This window comes from Leishmania martiniquensis, chromosome 28 (assembly GCF_017916325.1).
Source record: "Leishmania martiniquensis isolate LSCM1 chromosome 28, whole genome shotgun sequence".
NCBI classification, from domain to species: domain Eukaryota; phylum Euglenozoa; class Kinetoplastea; order Trypanosomatida; family Trypanosomatidae; genus Leishmania; species Leishmania martiniquensis.
The window spans coordinates 723,435-746,455 of record NC_090163.1 but is presented as its reverse complement, the minus strand read 5'-3'; the positions used below and the strand labels follow the sequence as shown (position 1 = coordinate 746,455).

The window sequence follows — 23,021 nt, the reverse complement described above, 5'->3', positions numbered from 1 at the left end:
ATGTCACGCGTGCCCATCTCGGAGGAGCAGGCGCAGCAGATGATGGCCAAGCAGCAGGCGCAGCAGGAGCGCATGGAGGCGTTTGAGGAGCAGAAAGATAATATGCTGCGCGCGTTCGTGAGTGCGGAGGGCCGCGAGCGCCTAAAGCGCATCGCGCAGGTGAAGGCAGACCGCGCTCATGCTGTAGAGATGCACATCATCCAAGCTGTGCAGCGGGGCAAGATGCAGCCACCCGTATCTGATGACATGGTGCGCGAGCTGTTGAGCCAGATGGCAAACCAGGGAGCGGAGGCCAAGTCTCACATCACCATTGCTCGCAAACGCATGGATGATGACTGGTGAAGCACCCGCGGAGGGCTGGGGATGGTGTGCCATGCTCCTGGTCAATTCAGTGTGCGTGTGCGCCTACATCTGCGCGTCACAAGTGAGGCTCTGTAGGCTGAATTCTCCTTTAACGCGCGCGCACACACACACAGAGGAGCGAACAGTCAGCCAGTATGTGTATGTATGTGCATATGTGTATGTGTATGTGCGTGTCGGGGGAGGTGAAGAGCGTGGAAATCGCCCATAGGGCGCGCACGTACGGACCTCTCGCGGACGTGAGCGCGCGCGTTTCGTCCACGTTTGGGCAGGTGGGGCCCTTTTTTCGCCATTGAAACGCGAACGCCGTTTGCGTTGTGGGACATCTGACTGTCCCTTGATATATGCCCATCTTCATGCGGCCCTTTCTGGGTGGATAGCTTTGCCGAGCTCCTTGTCACCACTGAACCACGCAGCGGCGGCTGAGGGGGCGGGGGTGAGGCAGCGAAGGCACAGGTGATCGGGGAGGGGGGCGTATGCCGCTTATCGAGAGGAGCCGCCGTATGAGTCGGTATGTTTTTCTGGGCATGCGCCCGTGCAACACGTGCTCTTCCCCGGTGGCGGATGCCTGCGCGGGCTCACCTTGTCACCTCTCCCTTTCTCTTTCTTCCTTTGATCTCCTCTGCCTCTGCCGTTGACCGGCGACCCTCTCTTAGCGAAGCTCGTCGACTTCTAGAGCATCTCCTTCGGTGACTTCCCTGATTGTGACAGCTGGCTTTATAGCGCTGATTGAGACTGCCCCCCCTTCCCCTTCACCCCTCTTCCCCACACGCCTGCCGGCCTGCCTATACTCGAAGCACGCCCGCACATTACAGCATCCACAGGTCTTTGAGAGACACAGAGAACAAGTACGTGCCTCTGATCATGCCGAAACGTCACCGCCAGCCGGAGCCGATCGACATCGAAAGCGCGGCGTATCACCGGAGTAGCCAAGGGTACCACGGAACCGGGGATCAGAGCTTGAAGAGTTCGGCGAGTCTTCGGGCTTCCTCAGCTGCCGCCACCTCAGATGTTGTAGCTGCTGCGCAGCGCGCCGAGCCCGTCTACTCGCCTGGCGAGATCAAGCTGGCCAAGGAGACCCGCAAGAAAGCCAAGGACTTCCCTGCCACGCCCGAGTCATTGGTACGCCACCGCCGGCAACTGGAGGCGCACGCCAAGCGTCGCCGCATCTCGTTCGACAAGGATGGCCAGCCGGTCAACGATGACGTCGACTCAGGTGAGACAACGCCGAATGCGCAGCAGACGCGCCCTGTGCCGGTACCGGGTACGGTCTCTTTCCCATCGCTTCCAGGCCGCACGTATTCGCCTGCGTCGGGGCGTTTCGGCCCTGCCAGTCAGGATGACGGGGAGGACGCGGATGCCGTTGTCGACTTCAGCTCCAACGACTATGTTGGGGATGACGGAAACCAGCCTAGCAGCGGTGACTCGCTTCTCGGCGGCCGCAGCAAAGAGGACAGCGCCGCGGAGGAAGAAGAGGTAGAACTGCGCCAGCTGCGGAAGGCTGTGGCTGCTGCCGATGCTCAGCGACGAGAGAAGATGGGCGACGCCGATGAGGGCAGCAGCGGCGCAGGCGACAGCAGTGGCAAGGAGGACTCGATCGAAGAGAGCGGCCTAGTGAGCAGCAGCAACGATGACCTGTGGGACATCTCCGATAGCGACGCGGGGGAGGAGTCGGAGAGCGACAGGTCGCACTTCAGTGGGGAGTCGGACAACCACGAGGAGAGTGAGAAGGAAGAGAAGAAGGGCGTTGATGATGCTTGGGGCGCGCATCGTCGCAGCGGCCTCACTGGGGGGAACAGCAGTGAGGACGACGACGGCGACGACGACAGCGGCGATGGCGTTGTCACTGTCGACTTTGGCGTGTTTGACATGGAGGCGTCCAACACAGACGGCCTTCTCCACCTGATGGATCAGCTCTGCCCGGACAGAATGAACGAGGTGGACCGCGACGAGCTGGGGTTGGCGCTGCTCGAGAGCCCCTTCACGAGCGTGGTGCGCCTACAAAACAACGGCGAAGACGCCACAGGGGAGGAGGCGCAAGAGTTCTACGGGCTCTCCTCCGTGCTGGACGTCGCGCATGGGCAGGCGCTCTACCCCGCGGCATTGCGCCCGCTCTGCGATATTTTGCAGCGGTGCGTATGGCGGCAGGCGGCATCGGGCATTCCACCGACAGACATCCTGACCAGTTTCGTGGGCGGCGGCCGCGTCGCGTCGTCGCGCGCCAAGTGTGTTTGGCTCATCTCCGAATACATCCGCAACATTCCGCTTGAGCTGACGGTGCAGATTCTCGAGGATTTGCTCGATCGCCTCGATGCTGCCGCCCAAGAAGAGAAGAAGGGCACGGCGCAGACGGTAGAGGGGGCGGTGGCGACGCACGAGCGCCCCATCTTTGCAACCCACCCATGTATGTTTGCCGTCCTGGCGAAGGTTCAGCGTGCCACAGATGCGCCGGTGACATTGGCGAAGCATGCGGCACCGCTTTCATCTGGTGGCGGCGCGGAGGGCGCCGGTGGCGATCGCGACGCCGCCGCTGCAGCTCACCGGCGGCATCACAACAGAGGCAACCACAGCGCGAAAAAAAAGAGCGAGTCGGCCGGTGGGAGTGGCAGCAGCGGCACGATGAGCGCCCCCGAGCCTGAGCTAGACCTTACGCACTACATCTTCTGGCGCGAAGAGGATAGCGTTCTCTACCAGTTCCGCGACAAGCGGGTCGCCACTCTGGTGTACCGCTGCCGCCCGCAGTATGACGGCCAACCAGCGCACGAAGTGCCGCTTTCTATTCTCTTTGTACTGCAGTACGGCGCTGCGCGGCAGGCGGTGGGCGAGATGCGGCGGCGGCAGACGGTCCATACCGCGGTGGAGCGGTACGAGCGAGGATGAGGAGGGCGAAGGGGCAGGGCGGCGCACAAAGCCAGGGAGAGGGAGTGGGCGGGTGGCCGTGACGTACTTGGTGCGTGTCACTGCCTGCCTGCGCATGCGGCTTTGTATGGGGGCTTTGCCCACAGGTGCAAGTCACCTACAAGCATCCCATGCAGCAGCGCGTCGATGCAGGTACACCTCGGCGTCAGGCCGCATGCCGCTCACCCCTCACCGCTCTCAGCGCGCGCGCTCTCCCTCTCTCTCTATCTCGCATCTCTGCTGTGGTGGTTTTACTGAATTTCGTCTCGATCGCATGGCTTCACCATAGGCACGTACGCGTCTCTCTCCCTCTCTCTCCACGCTACCCCCCCCCCCCCAACATACGCGCGAAGGAGTATAAATACCTCGAAGAAGAAAGCGGAGCGCGGAGGTGTCGTGGAGCTCCCCTGGTGACGGTTGCGGTAGTGGTGGTGGTGGGTCGTCCTCGTTGGGCAGCTATGTTGTGTAGCTTCTGCCCACCCCCTCCCCCCTCTGTCACTGTGCCGCACTCTGCCGCTCCCCCGCCATTTTCCCGTCGACCACCGGAGACTATTGGGGCTCGAAGCCCCGCTTGCCCCCTCTCTCGCTGTGGATGAGGGCGTCTCTCTCTGCCAAGCGAGCAGAAGAGCTGAAAGTTGCACCGCAACGGAAAGAGACTGGGTTTGGGGCATCGCCGCACAGCATGAAGTCACGCGTACGCGTTCACCATTAGTCGTTGTGAGAGCTGCACGGACACTCCACCTGCGCCTTCACTTCGGTGCGTACCATCGCGTAGATGCGGGCGGCCGAACTGACCAAAAAACGCTGCTCTTTTCCTGGTCAACTCCGTCTTCCCTCTCCGCCCCTTCCCCACCCTCTCTCTCGCGCGCTCTATGCGTGTCCGAATTGTGGGCGTGCGCTGCGTGCCGAAGCGTCTTTACACCCCCTCCCTCTTCTAAAGGCCTGCGGGCAGAGAGGACACGTAGTCAAGGCGGCATGCGACCCTCTGCGCCTGACTCCTCATATGGAGTCCCCTCTCCAGTGCCCCTGGCCGCATCAGCGGCGCTGCGCGACCCAGAGGGTGCCACTGACATGGAAATAGCCGAGTGCGTGCTACTGATATGGCGTGATGTGTTGGCAGCGGCTGCGCCCCGGCACGCTCCTACACATCCTGCCGTGATGCACCGAGCTGCCCTTCACATCTTCGGCAGAGACTCCCTGCAGAGCGCGGCGTCGTTGAGGCGCCGCTATCGGCAGCTTGCCATTCGCGTGCACCCAGACAAAAACACGAGCATCCAGGCTTCCGCAGCATTTCAAGTACTACACAGTTGCTTTGAGCATGCCATCAGCAGCCACGAAGCCGGGGGCAGTCGTGGCATCCACGCAGGAGAGCCGGCAGCGTTCCAGCGCGCAGCGGATCCGTCAATGCCGCCGCGTGCAGGCGCGAACGGTAGAGGTGCCATGGCCAGCGGTGAGGCTGACGAGTCACACTTTTCACCCTCGTCGTCGTCCGCCTTCACGTCGTCCTCGACATCTCCGCAGACGCCGCCCTTTTCCCCTGCCTTCAGCGCCGGCAGTAGCAGCAGTTCAGGTCAGCCTTCGCCGACTCACCCGGCTGCCGCCGCTGCTGCCGCCCCCACAGATGGGAGGCCGCCACCGCCCTTCTCGGGCCGTCCGACACCGGGTGCAGCATCGGGGAACGGGGGCGTGTTCCTCTCCGAGGTCGTGCCGGAGCCTCCCAATGTGTTCGCCGCCAGCGGAGGTGAAGCGCCGGCTGCAGCCATGCCAGCCCCCAGTGTCTTTGATGAGGACAGCAGTGACCCTGCCGCGCCTCCTTCCCCTGTCTTTGCCACACAGCAGGCCTCCCAACGCTACTCGGCTGGGTCTGCGGTGCACCGCGCCAGCAGTCAAACATCGACTGGTTGTGGCGCTTCGTTTGCCGGCGCCGCAAGCGACTTGGGCCCAGCACCGTTGCTGGTTTTCGAGAACGTGCCATCAGCGTCAGGGGAGCCCTGCTCCGGCGACGTGCTCGCCAGGCGAGCAGAGGCGGCAGGGCGGCGCTCCTCGCAACAGCAGTGGAGTGTGCGAGTACCTGAACGGCCGACTCTAGCTGAGCTGTTGGCGCAGTTGGACGTCGATGACGATGACGATGACAACGAGGACAGCCCAGAGAGCGCTGCGGTAGGGGCCCGAGGCCCGTTCTCTCAAGACGGCCTGGACGGCTCGGCGGCGCGGGGGTGCCGCTTTCACGAGAACGCCGGGGCGACCTCTTCAGGGCTTCCCACAAGACTGTGGCCATCCACGACGCACCCACACGCTTCCCATTCTCGAAGGCGTGCAGACGAGGGCGATGCCCGCGAGTGCAGCGGCACTTCCGAGACTCGCTGCGCAGCGACGACGACAGTCCCTATCCACCCGGGCTCTAGCGCATCATCGTGCCCGCCTATACTCGATGCCTTTTGTAGTGCGTTGCAGGAAGAGGTGAACGGTGCGAAGCATCGCCACATTTCCTCTGCCTCGCCTGCTCTTCCTTTCACCTCTTGCACGTTAGTAGGATCAACTGTGCGCAGTCGACGAGCCGGCGGCAGCGTGAGAGGGGGCAGCGGTCGGCCGACTCGAGAACGGGGCAGCGGTGGCTCCAAAAGAGAGTGGTGCGCCTGTGGCAAGGCCCCTCGTGGCCGCTGCTTCCTTTGTGAAGAGTGATGGCATAACTGGTGGCGTGGCAGAGGTGTAGACGGCGCCTCTCTGCACCCCCTCTCGGAAGCTTCCCAGGCGCGTCGCGTAGGCTCTTCGCGTTCGGCGCGAGGTCTTGCCGGCTAGCAGTGGAGGATGCCTTCTTCTAGCTTCTCACTGCGTTGCTGTGGCTGCGGCATCGCCTCACGCCGCTCCCCTCTCTGAGCCCCGTTTGGTTTCTCCAGGCTTCCCTCGACACTCCCCCATCTCCACTGCGAGTGCAGCCGCGCGCGGGCACGGGCAGGAAACTCAGCCCAAACCAAGTTATCCTCACTTCTTCTCCCTCCTCGCGGGTGCCCTCTCTCCTCCTTTCTCGCGTGCATGCGAACACGTGCCACACATTAGCACCCTGTTATACTCCGTATGCGCCACCGGCGGCTCCGTTGCCGGCGCCCCTCTGACTGAGTGGACGGATTTGCGTGCACCGCTTCTCTTTCCCGGCAGCACATCTTCTGAGACAGTCTGTGCTTCCCACGCTTGTTCTCAGCGCACCTCTTTGCCTTGGCCTATTTCGCACCTCTTCAGTCACTGGCAATCGAGTCTATACGCTCTACTGCTGCCACTCTTCTCGTGTGCCTGCGCACACTGCTCTCTCTCTTTCCCCTTTCCTCTCCACCCCGAGCTCGCAAGGCACTCGAACCCAATACCCTTTGCCCCTCTACACTTCACCGTCACAGGCTGACAGGGACCTCTGCGTGAGCTCACCCACAGGCTCTCGAGCCACAAGCGACATGAACGCGCTGGTTAGCCAGACGCGCTTCTCATTCTCCTCTTCCTCCCCCCTCCGTTACGGGAGCGGGGTCGTAGGGGCTGGCGGTGCTCTACGAATGAGACCCTGCGCTGCTCAAGCCCCCGGTGGCGGAGTGGGGGTGCAGCTCGGCCGAGTAGCAAGGGGGGAGGGCCGGCCGCGGCCACTCTTATTGCTAGTGCTGGCATGCCGGGCATCTGCCTCGCCATCGAGCTCGATGATCTGGGCATGAAATAGTGTTCCGCGGATATTGCGCCAGCCAGGGGCGCAGGCCTGTGGGACGCCCCCACACAAATGGAGGCATTTCCTTCTCGGAGGCAGCTGGCCGAGCCTGCACTCCGGCTCGTGCATCCCACTTTCTGACGTGGGGCGCTACTAGACGTCTCGCAGGGAAGCGACGGGGCCCGCGTGGGCGCGAAAGGGATGGCCAGCGACCTGCACAGGGAAGATGTGCTTGTGTGCGTTGAGGCTACGATCCTAGGCACGATGCCCCGGGGCGGGGTGGACAGGGGTGAACGTTGGTGGTGTCCCCCGCAAGCGGGGAGCGGCCACTCGCGGGCTAGCAGGAAAGTGGTTGGCGCGGGCCCTCCTCAGCTTCACCAAATCGACGCCTAGCGGGTGTGCATCTCCGCAGGGAAAGCACTATTCACCTCGTACAGGGTCTCCCCCTTTCTTGTCACCGAACGCCGCCCTTCCTGCTGGCTTTGCCCCCCCTCCACACACACACACAGGCATCGACGACAAGGCGCAGCAATGTCGACTGGCGTCGATGCCCCGTGTCGCCGTTGCCACGGTGAAGCGTTTGTGTCTTGGTGTGCGCTTGCACTTTATGGGCGTCGCGAAAAAGCGATGTTATGCAGAGCCTCGCCCCCCCATTCCTCCCTCTTTTTCGGCCCTCAGGCGACTTATCTCTGCTGCTCTTAGTCGCCCTCATCTGCCCTGCCGACGGAGCGCTTTGATATCCGTCGTTGCGTTCGCGCCCCTCTATACGCCTTTTAAAGTATTCTGCTTGACCACCCACCCAAGTCGTTCGCCGTCTGGGGATGTATTTTGTGAGCGCTGAGGCTCGGCCCGGCTGAAAGTGCGCGCGCGCGTGTGTGTGTGTGGCATCTCCTCTCAAGGGTGTCGGATGCGCCCCGCATGCGTACTGAAGGGGCGCAAGGCGAGCGCACAGGAAAAAGAAAACAAAAAAGCACCACGGCGCACCTGAGAAGCGCGTGCGCGCCAGAGGGAGGGCGAAACAGCTGCCCTTCATTCTTAGGGGGCTTTCTCTCTCTGTCTTTTCCTCTTTGCCTGCGTGTATTGGGGTGCCGGCTTCATGCTTGGCTGCGAGCCCCTCGTCAACGTTTCTCTCTCGCTCGCTCTCTATTCCCGTTCTCCTGCCTCGTCCGCATTGCACTCGTGCATGCCGTCCCTGCTGCTCCACCGTCATTTCACTCTTTCCCCACTCGCCGCAGGCGCCTCTCTGCTACATTACTGAGCGGCAGACGGCTGATATCGCCACGTAATTCCTCCCCTGTCACACGAAAGGGTTTCTTTTGGGGTCCCCTCTTCGTCTTTTTGGTGTCGTTGTGCGCCTCCGCTCGGCCCTGCTTCAGTCGCAGGTGTGATACACCTCAGCCTTCGTCCCTCTTTCCCTTGCTCTCTTCCTCTCGTACGTGCAGTCTTTTATATATTAGAGAAGGCCATCGAGAGCGACGCAGGAGAGAGGAGGGGAGGGGGGTCATCAGGTGCCGGCAGCGGCGGCGCATCAAGAGGCAGGATCAGCTTCCAAAGCTTCCGCTCCTCCTTTTCCTGTTCCCAAACAAGGTACGTCAAGCTCGAGGGCAGCCGCAGGCCTACACCCCGGCCCTTTGCACTACTCGCCGCCGTCTTACGTGCATCGCCGCGCGCACACCTCTTTCCCCCTTCAGCGTTTTCTCCCTCTCACTGACTCTCACCACTTTGGCCGTCAGCCTTTCTTTTTCTCACTAGCCACTGCTGCCGGGGCGTGCGTGTGCGTGTGTGTGTGTGCGGTTTTCTCTTTGGTAGGGCTCACCTGCCCATTTGTTTCTCGACTTGTGTGCGTGGCCGCTGGGCCTCGTCGTCCTCCTCTCTACTGTGCGCCGGCCTCACTGTTTCACCACCGCCGTCCGACGTTGTTGAGGTGGGCTCCATCGTGTATAGGGAGAAGAGGGCGTATTTCGCAGGTGAGTGAGAGGTGTGTGTGTGTGTGGGGGGCGCAGTTCACTGTGAGGTGGCAGCTGGGCAAGGGGGGACGTGTGAAAGTACACTCAGTACGAACACACCCCAACAGGCGATTGCAGCCAGAGGGCATACGCCTCGAGTTGAATGACTGTGCTGTAATATATATTATATATATACACGTAGGCTTAAGGCAAGTGCTACGGGCCCACACACACCCACACACACTCACAGGTATATATATATTATACATGCGTATGCGTTCGCACGCCGGCGTGAATTTTATTTTTCTCTGCACCTCTTTTGCTTTGTATTTTTTCGGGACAGCGATCGCCTGCAGATAGCGCCTCTTTTATTCCTCTTTGCTCACTCTCGTCGCCACGTCCCCTCGACGTATCCGGCTTCAGAGAGAGAGGGAGGCAAGACGGCGTGTGGCACCTGCATCCCATTGCTGCACTGCTCTCTACGCTGCCTTGGACCTTCCCTTGTGCGAAAAATTCAGGGCTCTCTTATTCCTCGAAAATGTCTCTCTCGACTCACCGCCCTGTGAGGGGCGTCACGTATGGGGTTGTGTGTCCCGTGTGCTGCAACCCAATGGACTTCGAGTGCACGAGTGAAAGGATGTACGGCGCGCGGTGCCCGACGTGCCATGCCATGGTGGACCTCCGTAACCCGGCGGAGACGCTGCCGGACGCTGACACCGGCGTCTACGAGGGTGATGCTCAGTCTCACCCGGGCGTGCAGTACTCGGCTGAGGTAGAGCCGTCCACTGGGATGTCTGCCAGCGCACAGGTAAACAGGCTCGTGAGCAGCGTAGAGGCGGAGAAGCGCAAGTGCATGCCAACGAAAATGACGGGGGAGACGACGCAGGCTTTCTCTGCCCAGCGCCAGCAAGCGCTCTCGGAGACGTTCTCTTTCTTCTTCCCTTTAACGCACGCCATCGAGTACGTCTTCTTGGGCAGGAAGCCGTACGCCAAAATTGGTCATGTGCGCATCTTTCGCAAGCGTATTCCCTTCTACGGGCATGTCCACATCTGCGCCCCGCGTACAACGACAGCCTACGCGGCGCCGTGCGTCGTCACGCTCGCGTTCTTCATGGTCTACACCTTGTTTTACGCGCACATGGATCTCGAGTGGATGGAGGTGTACTACACGCTCGAGTTGCTGCTTGTCTTCCTCTTCTACGCGCTACTGTTCCGGCTGGCGTACAATGACCCCGGATACGTGAAGCCAGGCTACATGGACGATGAGGGCGGCGACACCGCTGCCGCTGCAAGGAGTGCGGCGGAGGACATGACACTGCGCGACATCGAGCGCAACCAGCGGGAAAGCTTATGGGAGAATGTTAACGGTGTGCCGATGGAGCGCAAATGGTGCTCCACCTGTAATATGCATCGCCCTGTGCGAGCTGCTCACTGCTACATCTGTGGCTTGTGCTGCTACGATCACGATCACCACTGCAGCGTCTTGGGTATCTGTGTTGGCCGTCGCCGGATCGAAATGTTCTTCACGTTTGTGTTGGTCGCCGCGATGGCGTGTACGGTGCCGACACTAGTCACCATCTGCGCTGTATGGGAGCATACGGAGGCGATCACAACCATTTCGCAGATGATCGCGTGCTTTCTGCTGACCGTGCCGCTCGGGATCTTGTCCATCGTCCTCATCATGACAGCGATCTCCATGTTTCGGTCGATCGCGCAGGAGCTAAGCACCCGCGAGCGTCTGCAGCACGTGTACGCACAGAAGCGCAACCCCTTCGACCGTGGCTTATTCAAGAACTTGTACTACCATCTCGTGCAGCGCCGTGTCTCTGAATCGCTGTTCGACGAAGAATTTGTGAAGAAGTGTGCGATGCGGACGCAGGAGCGGGAGCTGGGCACCGGTGTCACGGTTACATGTATGTGAGGAAGTGAAAGCGATCCAGGCGAGGGGACCTGGAGGGCAAGGGCGGGGGGGCAGGAGGTGAGGAGGAGGAGGGGGGCTGTCGCAGTTGAAGTGCGCGCCCGAGCGCTGCGTCGCTGTCCCTCTTCGTTCCGCCATTTTTTTCTCTGTCCCTCTCCTCCCACCCGTACGCACGCATCCGGCTCTTGCCTCAACAGAATCGTCAGGGCGGGAAGCATAGATGCTGATTGCACGTAAGCGGCAGCCAGAGGCCGTCCTCATCTTCGCCGCCTGCGCTGACTTCTTTTACGTTTTCTCGCGTATCTATTTGTACGCGCATCAGCGTGTATTGGTGCTCAGATTCAACGTTATCTGCCGCTGGGTGCATGACTCGACCGTATCTAAAATGCTGTGCATATGCATGCACAACGCGCTTGCGCCGCGGATACATCGACTCATCCACGCGCGCACACACAGACTGTCACAGGGGCAGGCACACGGGTTAGGGGATGCCGACCTCTCTTTGCTCGTTCTGTGCGCGTGATATCACACGCAGCTACTCGCTGCCTCTCTTCCACTTTGGGCCTCCTGGCTGATGCTGCGTCACCGAGGGAACGGATCAGGAGAGGATCATGAGCGTCTCTAGCGGGGCCGTGAGGAGCTCACACACAGACGTCATGAAGTCCCTCTTGACCCCCCCTCCCCTCTCCTTTCCTGCTGTGGATCAGACGGCGTGCAAAGGCTATGCCGTTTCGCCAATACTGAACGAGCCGCTCTCTTTGGGCGATGGTGGTAAGGGTAAGTGCCTCCCGCCTTCATAACAGCACTCTGCGTCACCTCCTCTTTTTCCCCCTTTCTGCGCCTCACATTTATTATCATCGACTGGAAGCGCGCGTCGGCCAGTGCAATCAGTTTGGCCGCTCTCTTCTCGTACATCGCCGCCTCTGCTCTCTTCATTGCGCCTGCGGTAGCGGTACTTCGTACCCGATACAGACGCACACAGCAGCACACGTGCAAGACCAAGAGAGAGAGACGGAAGGAATCCTCGCCGTCCCGCCTCTCCCCACGTTGTCTCCCTGCCTCTCCCGGCGAAGCACCCGCTATTCTGCCCCCCTTCCCCTTCGCTTCATCAGGGTAGAAGACAATGGACGAGCCACAGAGGAACAAGTCCCACAAGATAAAGACCACCGGAAACAAGGCCGCAAAGAAGGATGCGCTGCGCAAGCGCCGTGCCGGCATCGACCTCGAACAGAACCGAGGCAGCAATGCGAAGGCGTTTCAGGGCCCCAGTGTGTGCGGCCACAAGGCGCAGAAGTTTTTTCGCTCCATTGAGAAGAAAGAGACCGCCCTTCATGTGCCGACGCTGGACAAGACACTGCGCCACGTCGTCGCTGAGCCCCCCCTGTTGGTTGCCGTTGTCGGACCGCCTGGCGTTGGCAAGACAACGCTGATTAGGTCCATGGTAAAGTTCTACTCGAACCGGAACTTGACGTCAGTACGTGGCCCTGTGACGGTGATCGCCGGCCGCTCACGCCGCATCACCTTCATGGAATGCCCCAACACATTGGCGTCCATGTGCGACCTGGCCAAGGTCGCGGACCTCGTGCTGCTCATGGTGGATGGCAGCTACGGCTTCGAGATGGAGACGTTTGAGTTCCTCAACATTGCGCAGGTGCACGGCTTCCCGAAGATGTTCGGCGTCGTCTCACACCTCGACTCTCTCAAGACGGGAAAAGCAATGAAGAAGCGCAAAAAATTTCTGCGGCATCGCTTCTGGCACGAGGTGGCGGCTGGCGCCAAGCTGATATGCCTCTCTCCCATGGTACGTGGCATGTACCGGCCTACCGATGTGCTGAACCTGCACCGCTTACTCATCTGCGTCGAGCCGAAGATTCAGGCGTGGCGCAACACGCACAGCTGCGTCGTCATGGACCGCGTAGAGGACATTACAGACCCGGACGTCGTCGCGAGCAGCCCGTTGCACAACCGCACCGTCGCCTTCTACGGCTACGCCCGCGGCAAGCCCATGAAGGCTGGCCAGCTCGTGCACATCCCCGGCCTCGGTGACTTCCCGGTGGCGCACCTTTCCCACCAGCCTGATCCTTGCCAGCTGGACAAGTTCAACGGAGACAGCAAGGAAGGCGGTAACCACCGCATGCGCCATCTCAGCCTCAAGCAGAAAAAACTCTATGCCCCGTACTGCGACGTTGGCGGCATCAGCTACGACGACGACGCCATCTACATCCATGAGGATGCTGAGAAAAGCGCTATCGAGCGAACTGGCGAGGGCCTGCAGCTGCTGCGGGATCTGCAGAGTGTGCAGCCGATGGACGCGACAGAGGCCAAGTTGCGTATTGTGCCTCACCGACGCCGTCCCATGAACTTCCGAGACGAGGATACGATGGAGTTGGACATGGAGGGGGTGCACATGCCCTCAGACGCCGACTGGAGCGACGACGCAGACGACGAGGGTGTGTGCAGCAACGTCCTTCTCGACTCAGGCGATGGCGTGGAGCACGAGCGCGAGAGGCGCGACCCGCCGCGACTGTCCGACTACGCCGTCGCTGACGGCGGAGAGGGCGGCGCAGCCTCCACAGACGGGGACGCTGATGGCGAGAGCAGTGATGAGGCTGCTCTGGCGCCCCGTTTACTCAATGACCCAGACGCGATTCGACTCAGCGTCGTCCGGCATGACTGGAGCGATCCCTCAATGCTGCGCTCACTCAAAGACCTCTGTGTCACTGGAAACTGGGAGGCCGGTGTGGAGGGCGGCGACGAGGAAGACGTCAGCGGTGCAGAGGAGGGCAGCCGAGGGTATGACAGCAACGATGAGGATTTCGAGCTGAAGGCGCGTGGGGAGAGACCCGTGTCGGGTCGCGGTGGCGCTGCTACTGCTGGCTTCTCTGCCTCCAAATCGGACGGAGGTGGCGACTCTGACGACGGCGAGGATGGCTCCAGCAGCGCGGGCGACGCCGATCTAGGTTTCGCCCGCTTCAGGAACGGCTCGCGTGGCGCCGCAGCTGCCCCGATAAAGATGAACGCGTTGGCGTCCATCGGCTACGGCGGCAGCGGCGACAGACGTGCCGCTCTTAAGAGAGGCGCGGAGGCAGATGCCGATGACGAGTACGGTGGCTACAACATCCTCGACGACAACGGCGACGGCGGTGAGGTGGACAATAACGAGAAGCCAAGCCACAGCGATAGGGACGGAGCCGATCAGGAGCTGAATGACCTTGTATCGAGCTTCCTGGTGCAGAGCACCTCGCACAAGAGCAATAGTGGAAGCCCAGTCCATGGGGGAGCAGCTGCAAAGGCCGGTCTCGACAGAGAAGATGGCATTCAGTTCTTCGACGAAGCGACGCGCTACGACCGCGACGACGGCGGTGAAGAGAACCGCCCGCGCTCGCGCAGGCGGCACGTCAACCCGCAGGAGGAGCGCGACGCCAACGCGGAGGCAATGGCCGAGGCCGCTGTGCGCCAGGGCGGCAGCCTCACGCAGGAGGAGGAGCGTTTACTGCTGAAGAAGATGGCGAAGAAGCGCGCATTCAACGACGAGTACGATACTGGCGGCACCGACGCGGGCAAGAATACCACCTTCAGTCACCATTACCAGCTGAGCAGGCAGGTGGAGGAGAGGAAAGAGCGCATCAACGAGGCGCTGGGCGATGTTGGCGACGACCTGGAGAAGAAAATTCAGCTGGTCGGCTACTTCAGCGGCCTCTACCTGCGCATTGTGGTGGACAGCGTTCCTGTCGAGTTCCTCAAGACGTTCAATCCCACCGTCCCTCTCATTGCGGGCGGCGTCAACGCGGGCGAGGATGAGTTCCACATTGTGCAAGCCCGCATAAAGCGCCATCGGTGGTTCCCGAAGATCCTCAAGTCGCAGGATCCGCTGCTGCTGTCGATGGGCTGGCGCCGCTTTCAGACGCAGCCGATCTTCTCGACGGAGGACCCCAACGGGCGGTGCCGCTATCTCAAATATACGCCGCTGCACATGCACTGCATGGCAGCTTTCTACGCGCCCGTGGCGCCGCCCAACACGGGATTCCTCGCCATCCCCGTTCGCGACCCGCGCGTGCCCTCCTTCCGCATCCCGTGCACAGGCTACACGATCGGCAATGATGTGTCGACACCCATCGTGAAGAAGCTGAAGCTGACCGGTACGCCAGCCAAGGTGGAGAAGACGACGGCATTCATCAAAGGCATGTTCAGCAGCGACGTCGAGGCGGCGAAGTTCGTTGGAGCGAAGCTGAAGGCGGTGTCAGGCGTACGCGGCATCGTCAAGTCCGCCATAAAAGGGAAGGGAGGGCTCGTGCGCGCCACCTTCGAGGACAAGCTGTTTCCGTCCGACATCGTTTTCATTCGTGCCTGGAAGTCGGTCGAGCCGCCGCGGTACTGCTCCATGCAGCGTAACTTGGTGGACGCAGAGTGGGCCGGCATGCGCACCATGCGAGAGCTGCGACTAGACTACAACATGCCGCTCCCCCGCAACGAGGACTCGGAGTACACGGAGATCAAGCGCCGACACCGGGTCGCCGAGGAGGATGAGGACCCTGCCAAGCAGAAGGTGCTTCTCTCGCGCAATTTGAAGATGCAGCTTCCGTATGACATGAAAGAGGACTTCATTCCGATGAGCCGAGGCACAGCACTGCAGGAGCGCATCAAGGGGGCGATCACGGTCGCGCCAGAGCCACGTGAGCAGCGACGGCAGGCCTTGCTCGACCTCTTCTCGGATCGAGCGGATGCCATGACGCAGAAGAAGAGCGAGGCGAAGAAGCGCGCGCGCGACCGGTCGGCGAAGGAGGCGGCGAAGGAGCAGGAGGCATATCTACAGGGGCTTAAGAAGGCGAAGAAGGATACGGCCCGCATGCGCGAATTCCGCATGCAGCACAAGTCCCGCAAGTGACGCAGCTCCCTCTACCCTCCGGTGGGTCTGCTGCTGGCGGTTGCGTGTGTCTGTGTGTGTGTGAGGGGAGGGGAGAACGCGGTGATTGCCAGTGGTGGGCAACGCGACTGCTGAACTGTTCGTGTGACATCCGTGCATAAGCGGTCCTTCTCGTTTCCCTCGTTATTGTTCTCAGGAGGCCTGCATACGAACCGCGTCATCTCAATGAGGCGATTCATGGTAACGTTCCTCGCCCCTCCCCCCTCCCTCCGTCTTCGTCTCCGTCTCTGGGACTAAGGGTGCTATCTGAGGGCAACGCCACCGGCCTCCCTTCTTGCGTTGTCTGTCGTCTTCTCTCGTGACTTGACGCTTTCGGCGACCGCTGCCGAACTCTGTGTCGTTGCCGTTGCCGCCGAAGCGGCTGGGTCGCTTCTCTGACACACACCCATATGTGTGTATGTGTGCATGTCTTGACTCCTAAGAGGGAGAGAGCGGTGCGGATGTCGCATTGAACCCCTCGTGTAACGCAGAAGCGATCGCTCAACTCTTCCTTCCGCCTTCCTCCTCTATGGTTGCGTGGCCCTCATGCGTGCTGGTGAGTATCTGTGCCACGCTGAACAGTGGTGTAACTCTTAACGCGACTGCCGCGTTCTTCTCTTATCTATGCACACGCGCGTAACTCATGACAGCCAAGCGGACCAGCACTGAACCCTTCAGAATAGGGACGGCGTGTGCATGCGTGTGTGCGTGTGTGTGTGCGGGGGGAGGGATGGTGGCGGAGGTGCTTCTCTCCCCCTCCCCCCGCCATCTCTCCAGTGGGTCCTCTGCCCCATACATCCCTCGTCAGTGCCGCTGGAATCGTTTCACCGTACAATCCGCTGCCCCTCCCCCCTCTCGACGAGAAGATCAGCGCACTTCAGCACATTCGCACCGCCATGCACCTGCTCGTTCCCATCCTTGCCATTCCCCCTCTTCCCCCCTCTTCGCCACCGTCATTGTCTCCTACTCGACTGCCTTGAGCCTTCGCACTGCCTCGCACGCTGACTCAGCTTCTGCGGATGTATCGGCGTTATGCTCGCACACCACTGCAGGAGGACGACACCCTTGACAAGGGCCACACACAGCCGCGTGATTCCCAGCTGCAGGCTGCAAACGGTTACCGCCGACGTTCTCTGTCAACGCCTCTCCAAACACCGATGAGGGCGGGGGGGCGAAAAGGGAAGGGGCGACTGCCCATGACATGCACAGCTTCCCTCCCCCCGCATCGGGACGACGTGAGTGACCCGAAAAGGGTATACCTTTTTGATGGCGGTTATACACAGTGCCCACAAGCACACACTGGGGGATGGGCAGGCACGTCTGCACACACCAGAACTGGAGCCCACCTCCTCCGCATCCCTCTCGTCTCCTGCCTCTTGTCCCTCCGCCTTGCGCACTCCTGGCCCAGACCCGAACATATATAACCTAAGGAGCCGCCGCCGCGGCGCTAGAGGAGCCAAAGGCGATTTGCCGATGGATAGGTATCGGGTCTCTCTCTGTGTCCTCTAAACGCTCATTTTCTGTCCTTATGCGCGTCCTTCTCTCTCTGTCTGTCGTCTCTGTCCCCCCTCACGCTCCCTCTCAGTGGGTGCTTGCGCGCCTGCATGCCAGCCTATTTGTCACCCCTCAGATCCCCCGTGCACGGCCTTCGAGGTGGAGCAGCTTAATTGCTGCTCGCGCGTCCGTGTCTTCACCTCTTCACATTGCTCATCTTTGTCAGGCGCTCCGAAGCGCTTCTCCGGTGGAGCGTCGAGTCGCATTCGCTGCCATCACCGGCGACAGGTGCAGTCGCCGTAGCGCTTCTCTGGTTGGACCCGTGGGGCCATCTGCTGCTCTTCTCGTACCCCCTCCTTCTTCCTGATAGCCGCTGGTGCCCACGGGCCTTTGACGTGTCTGCCACAGTGTTGTGCGTGCTTGGGGATCGATGGCGCATCGCACGCGGGCACGCTCTCTCCCTTCCGGTACTTCTCTTTCCTTCCAACCCCCCCATTTCTCTGCCCCCCCCCTGAAAGTGCGCCGGAGCGTGTTTGGACGCCTCTTGCTTTGTTCTTTTTTTATCAGCGTCCCCCCTCCTCTGCTCCGGTCAGGCGCGCTGGAGGACACACACACACACACACAAAGACACGCTCCTCGCTATAATAAGCTGTGCCAGCGTTTACATCTCATGAGGGAGAGACCACCTCCGATCGCGCCATCGTTGTGCGATGCTGAGCACACCTTCCCTCTGTCGCTGATTCTTTTCTTGCAGAGCGCACCGCCAAACATTGTGCTGAGCGCCTTCCAGGCTGACTGCGAGAGCCGCCATGTCTCCTGGTGCAGCGCTGAGGGGCAGATGCTTGCTGCCGAATGGTTTGTGCAGCACCCCGCTGTGAAGAAGTACCCACCGCGTCTTCGAATGGTGCGAACCTTGCTCAAGGCTTACATCACCTCCGTGGAGGAGCAGTATGGGGCCGACGGCGTGCTGTCGTCTGCATCGAGCGAGGACCTCGTGCGGACGGAGCTGATGGAGGAATTCATTCGGGTGAACGTATGCAGGGGCGTCAGTGCGCAAGAGCTTTGCTTCAAGACATTCTGCAACCCGTTCGTGGTTGCGCCAGGCATACCTACTACAAAGGGCCCGACTAACGCCCCGGTGCTGCCCTCTGGCTCGCCCATGCTACAGTGTGCGACCCCGACGCCGCCGCTGGCATACCGGTCGATGGCAAACTCATCACCGACGCAGGAGCGCCCCACTTCGGCCGACTCTTTGCAGTATGCCTCGTTGTCGCCTGGGAGATATGTGAGCAGCGCTCAGCGGCTTCTGCAGTCGCGTAGCGAATCCACCCATCCCCACTCACCTCATTATCTCCCACCAGGCATCGTGACCAACGGCGACTCAGAGATGTCTTTGATAACGTCGTCCGTGGGCTCTCCATCGACATCACCGCCGAAGGGGTCACCGACGCGCCACCAACACGCGCAGCAGGATCAGCAGCAACGTCTGTCAACAGATCTTCTTGCACAGACTTCGGCCTCCGCTAGTGCTGCTGCCGCTGCAAGAGTGCTCGGCCACTTCAGTGCCATCCGGGTCTCTCACGAGCAGTTTTCTAATGTGGGCCTGTCGCTCTGGCCAGCCGCCTTTGTCATGGTTCAACTGCTCGCGCAGGAGCTGAAGGGACAGACGCACATGTTGGCTGACGTTCTCGGGCTCCCGCGCGTGGCTGGTGGCAGTGCGAGCAGCACTGCTTCCTTGAAGCCGTCGCTGAGGGCTCCAAACAGTCGGTGGCAATCGCATGCGGTGGCGACCTCACCAGCGCCAGGCTCCCTGCCCGACATTGGCCTGCGCAGCAGCGCTCCAAAGCCGCACAGCAGTCAGTTGCGTATCCTGGAGCTTGGCGCTGGGGCCGGCCTCACGCCGGTTTACCTGCACCACATGGAGGAGTACAAGAAGCACGTCGCGTCCTTTCTTGCCACGGATTACCAGGAGACCATCGTGGACAACATGCGCTTCAACATGGCTGAGAATGGTATCCGCCTGGTCTCCAGCTCTCTGAGAGCCAAGGACGATGAGTGGGAGGGACATCAGAGGCCGCCGCTTCATCGTGCGGCGCTGCTCGACTGGATGAATCATGACGCCAATGAGAGGATGCTCAAGGAGACCGAGGTGGATGTCACCCTTGTGGCCGACTGTGTCTACGATGCGGACGTCATTCCCGCCCTGGTCGACACAATCCACCTGGCGCTCACTTCGCGCGGCACTGCTTCGTCTGCGACAGCCGGCGGGCTGCAAAAGCAGCGCTGCTGCATCGTTGTCCAGACACACCGGCAGAACACCACCATGGAGAAGTTCTTCTCCGCCGTCCGCGTATTCGGGCAGGTGCGCAGCTACACCCTTGTTCGACGAGCGGCCGGGTCGCTGCGCATGAGCCAAGACCACAGCGGAGCCGACGGCGGCTGTATCCCTCTCGGCGACTGGAACGAAGAGTCAGTTTCGGTGAATCCTGACCGGGTTGTCTGCGCTTTGGTGCCGGATGTCGTCCTCGAGGACGGGTCCATGCGCTATGCTAGCCGTTGCCAGCACAGCGACAAGGTGAAGGGGACTGCCACGGCGGCGGAGGACCGACTCGCCCTCCTCTCGGCCCCTCCCGTACCGCCTCGAGCGTCACCCGGCACGCCCGTAACCGCCAATGCCGTCACGGGCTCTCCCACACCGTTGCAGCGGAGCAAATCCGCCAGTAGCACAGATTCGCAGGTGCCGACCAGCCAAAGCACATCCTCGGTCGCCCACGCATCGGCAACGGCGGAGGCTCTACTCGCGGATGCGATGATCGGACCCTTTTACACGTCCATGGTGGGGCTGATTGGCGTGCATGTGATCACCTTGAAGCCAGCCAAGGCGACTCGGTAGAAGGTGCTGGCGCGCTTTGGAAAGGACGGCGGTCTCATGGGGAAGGAGGAAGGGAGCATTCGTGTTAACGTGGACGTGTTGGCTAAGATAAGCTCAAAGGGGTAAGATGCCTGCGGGCTATTGTGCTCATGCGCCTGGACCCGGATACCGTGCTCTTGCGGCAGCGTGTTCCCCGCTCCTGTGGCAAGGCCGCTCTCGCACCGCTAGTGTTTCGCGCCCCCCCCCCCCCATGCTTAGAGCACACACGCCAGCCGCCAAGCCCCCTTCGCGGCGCACTAAGCGCATAGCGCCAAAGGAAAGAGCTAGGCGAGAATCAGTGAGCATACGTCGCTTCACCCCGACGCGGTAGCCGCGCACGACGGCTCCATTGCAAGTGCGTAGCCGCAACACATCCACACGGCGGTGCCCATGCCGGCGGTAGATGAAGGCACCAGTGCTGCTGTGTTGCGGCCTCCGCTCCGCCTCACACGAGCGTGCGCATACATTCATGTGCGCGCTTTCATGCCCGTCGTCGATGCAGGCGGCCTTCGTGTGGAAGGGGAATGTGCGATGCGGACAAGACGAATCTGACGAAGGACTGCCGTGGTGGTCGTCACATCATGCTGTGGTCATCATCCCTGTCACCTTCCCCTTCCTACACCCTTTCTGGCCCCTCCCGACCGCCATCCCCCCCCCGCGAAGGGGTGCCCGTGCCCTCAGCCTCTTCCTCTCGATACGGCCGGATCCGCTATCGGCGCTTCCCCTTCCTTGCCCACAATCTCATCACCTCCCCCCTCCTTCGGCGAGTGCGACACCCACTGCGCGACTTTTGCTTGACACAGTGCCCGTCATGGTCTTCTCCATCCCATCCTACCTCGGAGTAGGCGATCGGTACAAGAGGCCCATTGATGCTCGCGCGCACGGCGCCACGTTCCTCGTCTCGCGCCCCAAGACCGGAGCGAACCCGGACGCGCTCTTTGATAAGGAGCTCCACCATTTCTGGAACGGCGAGCGCAGCGAAGACCCCGAGACGATGCGCCGCCGCCAGCAGCTCGAGAGCACCAAGAAGAACCTGACGCCGAACGGATTCGTCTACTCCAGCCCCACGCCGAAGCCGTCCGGTCTCGGCTCGTACTTTGGGTGCTTTCAATCGACTCCCTACCCGCACATGCCAGAGCACCCAGAGAAGCACGATCAGGCCATCGCGAAACGTGAGCTGCCACCGCGTGGCGTGTACACATCGCCGGGGAAGAAGGGCTGCGGCTACAGCTATGCGCATGTGGCCCTCTCCGACATGGGAAGCGACTACATCGCCACGATCTACGAGCAGCTTCGCATCAACGCGCGCCGTGAGCGAGAGGAGTGGAAAAAGAAGATGCCGGCGGTGCCATTCTATCCCGCTGGCCGCGAGGGGTTCACCTTCGACGAGAGCCTGGCAACAGGTACGTCGCGTTGCTACATCATGACAGTGCCTTTCAAGGAGAAGCGGCCCGAGCGGGTGTTTAGCCACTTCCGTATCGACCAGCCGTGGCGCCCCGCCGGATACGTGGAGGACAAGCCCACCACGATAGAATACTGGGAGGATCCGTACCGCGGCTATGACCCCCGCAAGGAGCCGAAGGAATATGTGAAGAAGCCGTCCGATGCAGTTTTTCTGCCGAGCTCGCGCGGCGACAACTTCTGGTACACGCAGAGCATTGTATTCAAGCGCGTCTGATGGAGGCAATGAGGGTTGGGGGATGCGACGAGGACAAAGACGAGGTGGGGCGGATGAACCCCACCTGTTGCCTCCACCCTGTTTCGTGTGTGCGCATGCCCATCGACGACCTGCTGCTTCTCCAACGCTTCGCTGCTCTCCGTTGCCTCTACTGCGCACTACCAAGCGCAAGTCGATTCAGAAGATTTTCATGTGTGCTCAGGGCGACGCTGCGGTCGGCCTTTCCCTTTCTTTCTCGGCTCTCCTTCGACCCCCCTTTTCACCTCTCTGATCCCTTTCTGTCTGCGTCGTGTCATTGCCGAGTGATGTATAGTTGACGTTAGCGCTTCGATCGATGCGCTCGTGCGTTGTGTATGTGTTTGTGTGTGCACGGCTTGCTGCATGTTCGTTGCTCTTCTCGCGCTTCATTGCAGCTCTGCATACACATACGATCACACCTCGACGCATGCTGACGACGTGCGCTTTCTACTGCCTCCCCCCTTTCTGTTCCCCAGGAGCGCGCGACATCGCAACTGTCTTGAGACGGCACCAAAGCAGGTTCGGAAGCGGACTGCACAACGGCGATAACCACCGATGCTTCCAGCCGACAGAGCTGGCGGATGCCGGCGTGCCCGCCTCTCTAAAATGTGCACGCCCACAGCTTCGCCTCTGGGTCCCCTTCGCGGAATGGCCCAACACCTCTGTCTATGTCTTGTGCAAGTGAACGTTGTTGGAGGAGCCGGCACTCCGGCCTGCTCCCTTTCCACAATGGTTCCGCCGCCGTGGAGAGGGTGAGGGGGAGGGCACATACCCCACGCGCTTGGGTGTTTCTCTGTCTCACGGCTCCTTTCATCGGCCTACGCTCTTCCGCTTCGCGCCTCGCTTGATTCTTCGCACGCCCGCACGTGTGTCTGTGTGCGTGTGTGTGCACATGTCTCTGTGGGAGCCTGTGCCTAAACACACACACACACACAGGCAGACCAGGAGTCGGATCTTCGGAGATGAAGATGCCGACTTGTGCACGGCTGCACGCGCGGCCCTCTCCTTCCCCATCTTTCTTCTTCCTCTCCCCCCTCACGCTTCGCGAACGGAGGTAATCACGTGCACATTCGACGGGTACGTGCGCTCATAGAAGAGGACTTACCTTAATCCCTTCGAGCCTTCGGCACGAAAGGATTGAGCGATAGTGTAAAGACAAGCCCGCTATTGCCAGGCTACCTGCTCAGCTTCATCGTTTTCGCCATAGCTGCCA

General features: G+C 61.1%; 7 protein-coding genes across 7 annotated transcripts; all 7 read left to right on the top strand.

Annotated features, from left to right (window-relative positions):
* Nucleotides 1–342, top strand: LSCM1_03219 (uncharacterized protein; the record flags this gene model as incomplete). The annotated part of the gene is made up of 1 exon (XM_067320769.1): nt 1–342. The coding sequence occupies one exon, from the start codon at nt 1–3 to the stop codon at nt 340–342; it is 342 nt and encodes a 113-aa protein (XP_067177379.1).
* An 882-nt stretch (nt 343–1,224) lies between these two features.
* On the top strand, nt 1,225–3,240 carry LSCM1_03218 (uncharacterized protein; the record flags this gene model as incomplete). Its single annotated transcript, XM_067320768.1, has 1 exon — nt 1,225–3,240. One exon carries the CDS (start codon nt 1,225–1,227, stop codon nt 3,238–3,240), a length of 2,016 nt encoding a protein of 671 aa, XP_067177378.1.
* Nucleotides 3,241–4,233: 993 nt separating this feature from the next.
* On the top strand, nt 4,234–5,940 carry LSCM1_03217 (uncharacterized protein; the record flags this gene model as incomplete). Its single annotated transcript, XM_067320767.1, has 1 exon — nt 4,234–5,940. The coding sequence occupies one exon, from the start codon at nt 4,234–4,236 to the stop codon at nt 5,938–5,940; it is 1,707 nt and encodes a 568-aa protein (XP_067177377.1).
* Nucleotides 5,941–9,424: 3,484 nt separating this feature from the next.
* Nucleotides 9,425–10,807, top strand: LSCM1_03216 (uncharacterized protein; the record flags this gene model as incomplete). Its single annotated transcript, XM_067320766.1, has 1 exon — nt 9,425–10,807. One exon carries the CDS (start codon nt 9,425–9,427, stop codon nt 10,805–10,807), a length of 1,383 nt encoding a protein of 460 aa, XP_067177376.1.
* Nucleotides 10,808–11,927: 1,120 nt separating this feature from the next.
* LSCM1_03215 (uncharacterized protein) lies at nt 11,928–15,689 on the top strand (the record flags this gene model as incomplete). Its single annotated transcript, XM_067320765.1, has 1 exon — nt 11,928–15,689. The coding sequence occupies one exon, from the start codon at nt 11,928–11,930 to the stop codon at nt 15,687–15,689; it is 3,762 nt and encodes a 1,253-aa protein (XP_067177375.1).
* Nucleotides 15,690–17,871: 2,182 nt separating this feature from the next.
* Nucleotides 17,872–20,094, top strand: LSCM1_03214 (uncharacterized protein; the record flags this gene model as incomplete). Its single annotated transcript, XM_067320764.1, has 1 exon — nt 17,872–20,094. The coding sequence occupies one exon, from the start codon at nt 17,872–17,874 to the stop codon at nt 20,092–20,094; it is 2,223 nt and encodes a 740-aa protein (XP_067177374.1).
* An 829-nt stretch (nt 20,095–20,923) lies between these two features.
* Nucleotides 20,924–21,790, top strand: LSCM1_03213 (uncharacterized protein; the record flags this gene model as incomplete). The annotated part of the gene is made up of 1 exon (XM_067320763.1): nt 20,924–21,790. The coding sequence occupies one exon, from the start codon at nt 20,924–20,926 to the stop codon at nt 21,788–21,790; it is 867 nt and encodes a 288-aa protein (XP_067177373.1).
* Between the last annotated feature and the right edge of the window lie 1,231 nt (nt 21,791–23,021).